Source organism: Halichoerus grypus, chromosome 1 (assembly GCF_964656455.1).
Source record: "Halichoerus grypus chromosome 1, mHalGry1.hap1.1, whole genome shotgun sequence".
Classification (NCBI taxonomy): Eukaryota; Metazoa; Chordata; class Mammalia; order Carnivora; family Phocidae; genus Halichoerus; species Halichoerus grypus.
Genome location: NC_135712.1, coordinates 180,361,452 through 180,373,887, shown reverse-complemented (window position 1 = coordinate 180,373,887; position 12,436 = coordinate 180,361,452). Strand labels below are relative to the sequence as shown.

At 41.5% G+C, this 12,436-nt stretch overlaps 1 protein-coding gene across 1 annotated transcript in view; it reads left to right on the top strand.

The window, feature by feature from the left end:
* MITF (melanocyte inducing transcription factor) overlaps positions 1-12,436 on the top strand; it is a 75,516-nt gene that overhangs the window by 42,855 nt on the left and 20,225 nt on the right. The window contains exons 2-4 of the mRNA XM_078059200.1: positions 10,292-10,410; positions 11,434-11,687; positions 11,750-11,898. Coding sequence (XP_077915326.1) covers positions 10,378-10,410; positions 11,434-11,687; positions 11,750-11,898 — 436 coding nt within the window. The 5' untranslated portion in view covers positions 10,292-10,377. The remainder of the gene's footprint in view (positions 1-10,291; positions 10,411-11,433; positions 11,688-11,749; positions 11,899-12,436) is intronic.

Genomic DNA, 12,436 nt, shown 5'->3' with positions numbered 1-12,436 from the left:
GGCTTCTCCACATACCTGGCTTCTTCCCATCATTCAGGCTTCAGGCTGGAATGTCACCACCACCGAACAGCCTTTTCTCCTAATAACTTTGTTTTATTGTCTGCAATGCACTGAGTCACTGTACGAAATTCTTTCTTTGTCGATTTGTTTCCATCGCATTTGTCTCTGCTTCCCCAACTTAAAGAGGTGTGTTGCGGGGCCAGCAGCCCAGCTGTAGTTGCTGTTCTCCATACGCTCAGTCAGTGGCTGTGTACATGCTGGTTTCCTGACCGCCTGAGTAGGTAAAGGGGGGTAGAGTCCGTGTGCCTGCCTGTGAGGGGCTCAGCGCAGCACGCCCCGAAAGTGCTCCTGTGGGGTGGTTAGTTCCAAACCGGGTTTTCCTTGTCCCATAATCTGGGCAACGGGTCTTAGGAATTTAAGACAATGTAGTTCCTCAAAAACCAGGAGACCCCCCAGTCTCGTGATACGGACCCTGAAGTCTGTGTTATTAGGAGGCGGCTGCTTTTTGCCAGTTTGCAGCCCGTGTGGACTTGACCTTCAAATCGGCAGCCTTCAGGTCTCATTTCTGACTGACCTTTTGCTTAAGCCCAGGGCAATGTTTTCATCTCTGACAAACTTGACCACTGCCAGTTTCTTAAGAGTGCCGGTCCTTATGAAAAGGAGTTTTGCTGCCTGTGCCATAATGATCTCTAATACCCGATAAACTGCAAACAATGGGGGCATTTTGGGGGGGAAATACTAAGACAAAAAGGCGTCTGCAGTTCTGAGGCAGTGCTAAACTGGGGCAGATGGAAAAGTTATAGCACGTGGAGTGCTGCGCTTACAGCTCCCATTAGGAGGGGGAGAAGTGGCCGGCCCTTACAATGGGTTATTATTAGGGTATCACTGGACCACGTAATCACAGCCCTTTACAAAACCATAAAAATGTGTCAAATATTATACAAACTCGAACTGTCGGGGCTTGAATGTTGGACTAAAAATTTCGTGAATAAAAGGGTCCTCTTAATCTGATCAAGTATTTAAAGGGAAAATTGAAATGAGACAGATTTCATCATTATATAACAACTTCATGGGTTTATGTATTGTTTGCAAAATTTTCAGTAGAGGAATTCTGCCTGAATATATTTTTATTCGTCCAGATCCACAGAATTTAGTTTTTATGGAATTTGTAGATTTTTTTAAATTACAAAATTAGTGCCACGTAGATTGTAGAAAATATGGGGGGAACCCCAATAAAGTAATAGTCCCCTATAATTTCATCATCCCAGAATAGTCATGGTTAAGATCACTGAATGATTGGTAATTGGTCTTTTTTTGTCTATGCTGATGTATAAATAACATTTTTAAGCCAGTTTAGGATCACAGTGTATGTAGTGTTTCTAAGTTGCTTTGGGTTCCTCTGTACATTCTGAAAGTTCCCCCTGATTAAATCGTTTTGTAAAATATGGATTTTAATCACTGCATTGTATCCATCTACATGCAGTAGTTCCCGACTGGGGGCAGTTTTGCTCCCCGCCCCGAGGATGTTTGGAATGTCTGGAGGCATTTTTGGTTGTCACAATGGGTGTTGCAGGGAAGGTGCTACTGGCATCTTATTGGGTAGAGGCCAAGGATGCTGCTGACGATCCTGCGGTGCGCAGGACAGCCCCATAACAGAGAAGTATCTGGCCCTAGGCCAAGGTCGGGGGAACCCTGAACTTAATGTGGCCATCTTGTAATTAATTTAACCCATTGCCTGCTGTTAGATTTTTGTCCCATTTTGTTGTTGTTGCTGTTGTTACAGATTTAAGGTTGGCAAACTTTCTGTAGAGGGCCACAGAGTAAGTATTTTAGGCTTTGGGGGACATGAGATCTATTGCTCAACTCTGCTCTAGTACTGTCTCACTTGAAAGCAGTCACAGACTATATGCAAACAAATGGACATGGCCATATCCCCATAAACTACTTATGAAACCAGACCGTAGGCTTTAGGGTAGTAATTTGACCATTCCTGTTAGGGTTAATGCTCTGATGGACATCCTTGTACTTAAACCTTTTCCTGTATCTTTTGATTTCCTTAGAAAAGTGCTTGACTGTTTAATTACTCTATGGGTGTGCATGTACCTTTAAAAAGTTTACATCCGTTTATTTTATGTATTAAGGTTATACCAATTTATTTTATATTCTCTTCCCCGTCACATAAGACTGTTCCTTTAATGTGGCTTTGTAAGCATATATATGCTACCAGTTCTATCAGATTTGGAACTACCCTGGGAATGGGGAGTGTTTAAAGGATAAGCAGAGTTTGCAGCTCAGATGCCTTCAGGAGTCAGGGAGATTAATGAGTGGAGCAGGCTACTGTCATTGTGGCTACAAGGAATGGTGGAACGCTGACAAAATGAGCAAGTGGCCCATCCAAAGAGGGAAGCTGCCATTCCACTCTGTCCATTGCTGGCCCACTAGAATGTGCTTCAGTGTTGCTAGATCTTCTGACTTATCCAGACAAACCAGAATTCCAAAATTTTGTGTGAAAATTCCCAATTTTTAATTAAATACTGAGTATAATGGTAAGCCACATCTGTGAACTGTGCCCATGGGCCACCTGCTTGGGGACCTCTACTTTAACTGTGACTTATGGTGTGACATGGTTTAGACAGGGAAGCATGGCTTCCTGGCTCCTGGCCATGTGTCCTAGACCCTCAGGACCCTAAGCCTTATAGATGAGAGCTCTAAGAATTGACAGTCTTTGGGAAGACCCTAAAGAGAAAAGGAAGCTTCATCTCTCAGAGTAGGGAGGCAGGCTATGAATCACTACCTAGCCTGGATACTTAGTTCCTCCAGAGTTTCCTGAATTAGTCAGGAAGAGAGCACACTTGTCACTTCTCCATTTCCTTAGAACATTTCTAGAGGCTCTCAGAATCCTAGCCTTCAACCCCTACAGTGCCCTCCACAGTCTGACTCCTTGTCCTTAGCTTCTCTTCTCCCCCACATTCATGCCCTTCAGCCACAGTTACTCCATTCATTCACTGATTGACCACATTCTTGCTGAGTGCCCACTATGTGCCAGGCCATGTTCTGTACAAAGGGGATCAGGAGCACTAGCAGGTCATGGGTTGGGATTTTGAATAAGCTCTTAGGATGGTTGTGGTAGATAAGATCAGACAGGTCATGATCCCAGGGTGGAGTGGGAAGTAGGCAAAGAGGGCAGGGGTCTTCAGACTTTGATGTGCTTAAGAATCTACCCGGTTAGCTTGGTAAAACATGGATTTCTGGTCCCAACCCAAAGAGTCTCATTCATTAGGTCTGGGGTGGGGCCCGAGACTGAGGGGTGGCACTGATTTAGGGACTTATAGGCCATTGTAAGTACCTTTTTTTTTTTTCCCCTCAGAGATCAATAGGGAACCATTGCAGAGGGTTGTTTTTTGTTTTTTGTTTTCCCAGAGTAGTGACATGATCTGACATATTTTATAAGGATCACTCTATTGGTGTGTTGAAAATAGACTGTAAGAGGGCACAGACAAAAGCCAGTAGAAGAGTCCAGAGACTTTCAGTAATCCACGCGAGAAATGATGATGGCATGGATCAGATGGTAACAGTAGAGGTGGTGAAAATCAGTTAAATTCTGGATATATTCTGGAGAGGGGGCCAGTACTTCTTGATGGATTAGATACAGGGTGTGAAGAAAAAGAAAAGGAGCCAAAATGACCAATTTTTGAATGTGCAGCTAGGTTGAACCATTGAGGACCGCTTTTTTGCCCTACAAGAAAAACAAAAGGTAATTTCCTATACAGATGGAGAAGACGGTGGAGGAGCTGGTTTGGAGGGGGTGATGACCACGTGAAATTTGGGATGTCTGCAGTGCTCCAAATGGTGCTATGGAATAGACAGGTGGAGGTGAATCTGGAGTTCAGAGACACCTGAGCTGAGTGTTGAAATCCCTGAGACTGGGTTAGCGCTCCGGGGCTGTGCAAGTCCAAAGAGAAAATCAAGCTCCGAGCCTTGGGACACTCTGATGTTTAAGAGCAGAAGAGAGAACTAGCCAAGGAGACTGAGAAGAAATGATGAAAGAGGTAAGAGGAGAACGAGGTGCATGTGCTAAATTGGAAGCCAGGTGAGGAATGTGTAGTAAGAGCCTTCTTGCTGTTCCTGGAGCAGGCAAGGCTTGTTCATACCTGAGGACTTTTGCACTTTGCGGGGATGCTCCTCCCACCAATCTGCCTGGCTCATCTCCTCCCCCACTTTCAGGCCTGTGCTTAACTGTCACCTTCTCTGTAGGACCTTCCCTGATGAACAGCCTATATAAGATGAGGGCAGTTGTCTGGCATCTGGTTGGCACTTAAGCAGTATTTATTGAATGAATCATGAACATACCACTTTTTGGGGAGAAGTCCAGGTGAGGACCTATTACAGCCCTGCACTGAAGGTGTAGTGTGGTCTGTGGACCAGTAAGGTGGGCATCCCCTGGGAGCTTATTATAAATGCAGGATCTTTCGTCCCACCCAGACCTACAGAATCACACTGCATTTAACAAGATCCCAGGTGATTTATATACACATTAAGGTTTGCACTCAAACCTATATTTAGTTCTTGATGTATATGGCATGGAGGCAATTGGGTATAGTCTCAGCAGTGACTCAAAATAAGAGGTTAAAACTATCAAGATCAGATTTCTTCTGTAGTTCCTTCTGGATTCAATCAGTTATCATCATATGATTTTTTTTTTTTTTTTTAAACTGCATGAAGAGGCTTTCAAGAAAATTTTATGTGGCTATCCAAGTGATTTCTTAGTTTTGTTTTTAAATGACCTAAGCTTGGAGTGAATATAAAATGCAGTGTTTGGTATAGGGTAGAGAATTTTGAGTGAATGAATGCTAATTCTTTTTAATATATGTTTTAAAATTTTGCTGTTTAATATGACATACCCATGCATAATGACTGATACAATCTTCAGAGTACGGGACCTGTAAATGCATAGTTTTCTATTAAAGTGAGTAATGCATTACATTTATTGGGTTTTGCTGCTTCTCTCATAGGAGTTTGATTCTGAAAGTGGCGTTTTTATTCTGGGATTATAAATACTCTGCAGGCAGACAGCTACCACTCTTAAATCTCATATTTCTGTTTGGATGTGATAAAAACTTGATGTTCTTTTTATACTCAGGCCTTTGGCTTATTTTAGTCTGAGAGAGAAAAGATAATGTATATAGTAGGAATTTACTTACAATAATATTCTTTTTTTCCTGAGGCTACTAAATATTGTTAGTCATAAACCCAAAGCATGCCCACCTTGTGGTTTATATTTATAGTAAGCACACTGTTTTATAGGTCATCAGCTAAGGATAAAAGACCTGTTAGGAATTTTTGGTAAAGCTCGTCTGGTGTGTTCTCTTAACACATCAAAATTTTAGAAAAATGGATTTACCACCCTTTCCTTTTGTACACACTTAGAACTTCTGTCTCTGAATTCAGAAGCCTGATGATCCTACAAAGTGATATGATAGGAAGTAGTGTGAAAGGATACAGACCAAAGAAATGGGATATAAATTTATATATATTTGTGTGTGCACACATAGAGTATGTGAGTACACCTCTGGATTTACTTAGTTTTATCTCCCCCCCCCCGCCCTTAACTAAGTTAAAGCCCTAGATCAAAATCCGTCAGCAGCGAGGGGTGACTCTGTAGTCACCACTGGGGACAGAATGATGAAGACTTTGGTTTGATTTTCAACCCCAGCACGTCTTCGAGCTTTCTTTTCAGAGTTTCTGTTTATCTTTAAAATGGGGATAATTAAGCATACCCTGTGTTCCTACATGGCTGCTTGTCTGGTTTAGACAGCGTTTGGTGGAACAACTACAAAATTATATCTACATATATACTGTTTCTCTTTAGAAAAGTCACCTCATCCTTTCCTTCTTAAAACTTCTGTTTAATAAGAAAGCGGAACTCCAGTTAGGTAAGACTTTCTTACAGAGCAGAGGTTCTCATTTTCTGTAAATATCCAGATAGGACGTACTTGAGGCTCCAGAGGCCGGGCAGGCTCTACCCATCTCCCTCCGCCCTGCATGGACAAAGCAGCCCCGGGCAATATGTAAATGAATGGGCATGGCTGTGTGCCAAGAAAACTTTATGTATGGACACTGAAATTTGGATTTCCCATAATTTTCATGTATCATGAAATTTTCTCCTCCTGATTCTTTTCCAACCATTAAAAAAAAGTAAAATGTATCCTTAGTTTACGGGCCATACGGAAATAAGGAGCAGGCCCACTTGGGCTGGTGGACAGACCCCCATGCTAGGGAAAGGGGCCTGGGCTCATCAGCCTTAATCCCCCGTACCTCTCCTTTATGTGAGTCTTCTTTAGTTTTGCTTTTCGTTTGCATCCGATTTTGATTCTTCTCTCTTAGGTCAGGATTCATATCCTCATCCTTATTTTCTATTAAGGATACCTTTGTACAGTCTGGACAGAACATATGACTAAGTGTCTCAAAACGTGTGTTTGGGCTTGAGGTTTCTTTAGTGGTAACATTACAGTTGTGGGACTGAAAAGATCCCTGCAACTGTCAAATGTAACTCTGGACAAGACTTGGCCCAAGTCATTTAAGAAAGCTAGCTTTATCGTCTCCCTAAACATAAAATGAGAAATCTGAACTTTCCTTTGACGTGTTAAAAAATAAATAAATTTGTGAGCTAAAAGGATTATGGGAATCTTCCCTCAGTTTTATTTACATTCTGGTTTGCAAATAGTAGAGGCAATAGAAGAACCGTGGACCTTAGATGGGAATTTTTTTTTTTCCCTCCAGTGAATTCTTCTGTCACTCAAGATGTTAATATCTCTAGGCACCATCTTACACTGATGTGCTCCAGGATCTCTTTCGAATGAAACTGATGGAAAATAACCTGTCATTGTCACCCAGCAAGTGGCACAGCTAGTGTGAAAGAAGGTGATCCATTCCACTTCTCTGGGTATCAGTCCAGGATCTGAATGAAGAAAGGAAAAGGCACAAAAAGATAGTAGCAGTAACAAGGACGAAGATTTTCACAGCCTTTAGAATTTTGCACTTTAACAAGATAGCTAACATACTTTATTTATATGAAATATCCATTATATCAACAAAATAGTATCTTTTGATGGAGTCTGAAGTACTCTAGCTTTATTTGGTGGTCTGTGCTCAAGTGCTCAGCAATACCTAACTTTGCTCTCCGAATTCATTAACTGAGGTAGTTCGTTTGAAGGGCAACCCTGTTCCGAAATTCTCAGGAAATCATACAGATGTTTAATGTTACATATATGTTTTCTTTTGTATGCTCACTTGATTGGCTATTTAGAAACTAACACAAAGGAAGTCACTCACTAAAAAGCTATGGTTTAGGATGGTTGAAGACAGAAAATCTTATTTATATGGCTTTTAAAATTGTCATAGGACTTCAGAGCCTCATAATATTCCTATGAGGAAGTTAGAGGGTTTAGTGTCTTCTTCCAGCACCTTCTGGCTGAGGGAGGCAAGACATACAGGTGTCACACACCACGGCTACACAGTGGTGAATAGCATGGCTAGGGTGGGGAGGTGATAATGCTCGAGCACCCCCGTGTTCTAGATCCACAGTCCTCAAAGTCACAGAGCCTGGAGGGTCTCCAAGACCTTTGCAGGGCTTCTTTCAGGTCAAAACTGTTTTCTTAATAATACTGAGAGGTTCTTTTCCTTTTTTTTATGCTCGTTTTGTGACTTCACAGAAGAGTTTTACGAAGGCTTCATCAGCGTTAAAATGTCATTCTTCTGGGGCGCCTGGGTGGCTCAGTCATTAAGTGTCTGCCTTCGGCTCAGGTCATGATTCCAGGGTCCTGGGATCGAGTCCCACATCAGGCTCCCTGCTCAGCGGGAAGCCTGCTTCTCCCTCTCCCACTCCTCCTGCTTGTGTTCCTGCTCTCGCTATCTCTCTGTCAAATAAATAAAATCCTTAAAAAAAAAAAAAGTCATTCTTCCGACGGCCAATGGAATGTATGCTCGTGTATAATCTTGGGTTTTAAAAATTGCTGATTTAGTTCCTAATATGCTAAACACTGATGGATATAACTCACAAAGACACTCTAAACTTGAAGGGTTTAAAACGGTTTTAAGACCAAAAAAAAGTTTGAGAACTGCTGTTTTTCAGATACATTGCTAAGCCTCAGAAGTGTGATTTCATTTAATGCTGCAATACCTCCACGATGCAGGCCCGGTTACCATTCCTCTTGAGCACGGGAGGAGATGAAAGCCTGGAAGAGTTAATGACTTGCAAAGGGTCACATAAACAGTGAAGTTGCAAAGTCACAATTCGAACACAGGTTTTGAATCCTTAACTCTGTTGCTGACTGTGCTGTTAGGCATGCTGTCCGGTGGGCCAGGAAATGCCTGGATGTTGACAGTAACTTGCCCTCAGAACCTGCTCCCCCCCCCCCCAGGGAATGTAGATAGGGAGATTATCCACAAGGATGGTGTGAAGCAGAGACCACATTCTACTGGCTTATGGACTGAGTCCAGCACACAGGTGTCCCATGCAGGGTGAAAAGTCAAACAGTTGGGTGTCAGTTTTTTTCATCTGGGAGACTTAATTTTATCTCAAAATTGGAAGATCTAGACTGGGTTGGTATACCTATATGGCCACAGTCGGCTGCAGCTTATGTCAGGTCTTTGAGATGAGATATGTGTGTTCTAGTTTGCCACAGACCTCACCACCCCCTATTACCTAGAGCTCATGTGCCTCCTTTCCGTTACCTGTTTTCAGTCTTTGGATTGGAAACAGCTGGAGACGTTCTGCCTCCTGCATAGTGTCTATAGCCAATCTGTACTCAACTTATTTGAAAACTAAAAAGACACTGGCAGTAAAGGGACAAAATACATTCCACTCTGATTACCACCACCTGGATATAGTAAATAGCCCACTGGCAATGCCAAATAGAGAACAGGTTGCTTCCTTCCTTACTAAAGCATCAAATTCTAATTCATTAAAGAATAAGGATCTGCCAGTGAATTAACATTTATTTTTAAATGTGTAGCCCTTTCTTTTTTTAGTGTTAATAGTGAAATAAGCACATTACACCTATTGCCCTCATTTTATGTTTATTTTAGTAATGTCTGTTGTCCACATCATTATCGTGTCTGGACCGTTTCATAAACTTAAAATGTCTCTGTGAACCTTTGTGTGCATGTTAGATCAGTCATTTGAAACAATTTTGAGATTGCCAACCTAAAGGACTTCATTTCTCCTGGGCATTTGGACCGAATTACTGAATTTCAAATTTTTATGCATAAGCTATCTCCCCATTTCAGTAGTGAATATTGACCATTTATACTAATTTTTAGATATATATTTGTTTGCCTTTTTCTTCTTTTGTCTCACCCCAGACTATAAGTTTCGTAAAGCTGGCAGTCAGGTCTGTTTGTTCACAATGTCTATTGTGACGTGGTTCAGCACATAATAACCGTAAATAATGGAATAAATAAATAAGATAAAGTATATCAGTCGTGCATATAACCTTTATTCTTCTCTATCCCTAAGAATTATAATAAAAGATTTTTAGTAAAAATTTTCATGTTTCCCAACTTGGTTAAATTGGGGAGACATTTGTTTCTTATTCTCCATGTAAATATACATCCGGTCCTGTGTGTGTATGTGTGTGTGTGTGTGTGTCTGTGTGTGTGTGTGTGTGTTTCTCGTTCTGTTTAGGATAGTTTCCCTTCTTCCTGATGCAAGGTCAGTAGGAAAGTTACATATCCATGCAGCTAAGAAAAGATGCTCACTGAGACCAAGATACAGGGTGAGGCCATTGAACTTGAAAGTGCAGCACAGAGACCCCTCCATAGATGCTCTTCCTGCAGTTGGAATTACAGAGTTATGTGGCCATTAGAAAAGTCTTAAGTGTCATAGTAGCTTTTAGGCACTGTCTTCTCCAAAGGGGGCATCTAGCTCTTAACCTATTGCTGAAAGAGAAATACCATTGTCTATTAATACTACTGGAACTAAAGATGAATAGTGAATTGGCCTTGATCTGACAGTGAGTTTGACTTTGATAGCTCATCACTTAAAAAGGTTCTTTTATATTTATGAAAAAAAGCATGACGTCAAGCCGGGGGTGGGGGGAATTGATAGCAATATTGAAGACCAAACTCGTAGGGCTTCCAAAAAAAAAAAAAAAGCCCCTTGTGCGAATGGTGTTTTTTTTTTTTTTGACATGCATATCTAATTAGCTTAGGTTATTATAAGCTGGGCCGCTGTGATAAAGTTTCCGGTGGTGTCTCGGATACCTTGTTCATAGTGCCTTCTCTGTGCCAGTCAGCCTTCGAGTCAGAATTACAGAAAGGAGAGGGAGTGAATAGTCTACCATTTCTCGTTGGATTGGGGCCACCTAAAACGTTGTTATGCTGGAAATGCTAGAATATAATCACTATCAGGTGAGCTTTATTCTTATTCATATTTAGTGTCTGAAATGTAATGCAATAAATTGAGTAATTCACCTTTTCATGTTATTGTACTCTTTCCAGTAAGTGCAGGTCTACTAGTTTAATGCTGTTTACTGTTTGATACCATAAGAAGTAACTCAATATGGTGCGAACAAAGTAAATATTAGTAGGGTATTTTTTTTTCCCCTAGTGCCTGGCTGTGGCTGTCTCCATCAGCTCCTGTTCAGAGCTCATAAGATTAAATTGTGTTTATCAAGGAAAAAAGTAACTTTAAATTGAGTGTCATTGATTTAAAAAAAAAAAGCATTTTTAATTCTGTATTAGTGTTTATAAGAAAGGAGGAAAAAGATCCTGGTGGCTTCATAGTCATGGTCTTGAAAAACATACATGTAAGTGTGAGGCATTTTGAAAGAAACTGCTTCCTGTAAATTGCTTTTTATGTTGAGTTCAAGATCTTAATTAAAATGTTGAATAATCATGTCCAAATGAAAGTGGGAGGAATTAATCTACAACTAGTTGATTTATTCATGAGAATGTTTCTGTTATTTCTACAACCATTTTACAGCTGGCTCTTAAGGAGGTTTGTTGTTGTTTTTAAAACAGAAAGCTATTCTGTTTGCCAAGGAAAGTAAAATAATTGTTATGCTCCTTTTTCTAGATTGTCCTCTGATCTTAGTAAACCCTTACAGTTGTGTTGGGGAAAGTTTTGCCCTCTAGATGGTTGCAAATTTTAAATTATTGGACATGAGCAAAAAGGGCACAAGGTTTCAAAGAGATGTGCAGCTAATTAGCAGGGAAATAAAACAGGGCAAAGTATTACCCCAAATCCTGAGCGTTAGACTTTAAACTTCAGTAATATCAAAATCCATTAGCACAGTGCCTGGTACATAACAGGGGCTTAATAATTTATTCTGTTGGTGCACTGGCCAGTCTCATGTTTGTGCGTGAGAAAAGAGCCGAGTGAAACTCACGAATAACGGCGCTGTCTTCTCTTCCCTCCGTGGCTATGTTCAGGTGCAGACCCACCTCGAAAACCCCACCAAGTACCACATACAGCAAGCCCAAAGGCAGCAGGTAAAGCAGTACCTTTCTACCACTTTAGCAAATAAACATGCCAACCAAGTCCTGAGCTTGCCATGTCCAAACCAGCCTGGCGATCATGTCATGCCACCAGTGCCGGGGAGCAGCGCACCCAACAGCCCCATGGCTATGCTCACACTTAACTCCAACTGTGAAAAAGAGGTAATTCATGTCTCCTCCCCTCTCCTGTCTTCTTACACTAAATGAATGTCTGTTGGATATTATTCCCACACTTGACTGTGGACTCTAGTCTGTCTACGGGGCCCCCACGCGCCGCCAGCCTTGGTCCCAGATTCTGTGGTGTGGCCGCCGCGCTCCGGCCTCCTCACGCCGTCACCGGGGTCTGTCGGGTCATGGCTCAGGACGGGACACCTGGCTGCTCCAGAGTGGGACGGGGAGGTGAGGACACTTCCTCTCCCACCCTGTTTCCGCTCCGTTAGCCGGGCGCTCTCTTCTCTTCAGTGCCTTTCCATTTACAAAGCAGTAAAAATGCAGAGAGAGGAGAAGGCAAAGGTGGAGAAGGAAAAAGCAAAAATAGAAAAGGTGTGGGACAGGCGGTTTAGAAGTTCCGCTTGTTGTGAATGTCTGGAATATTATTTTTATTTCTCCCTGAGTTGAAGAAAAAAAAAAAAAAAAGCACAGAATGTGCGTGGATGGATTTGAATAATGTAGCACTTGAGAATTTAACAGAAAAGCAAAGGTTTTAATTGCTAGATAAATTCCGTTTCGTAATAAGATTGCGGCTGCCGTGAAATCTGCTTTTGTAAAGGCTGGATTGGAGACGAGATTCAAACACACCTCAAGCTAATTGTTGCATCAAAATTTGAAGCATAAAAATACCTGAGGGAGGGTTGTAATTTAATGCCTGTTATTTCCAAATTATGAGATGATAAGCCTCATTTTAATGGAGTTTTTACTGTACTCTGAAATGTTCATG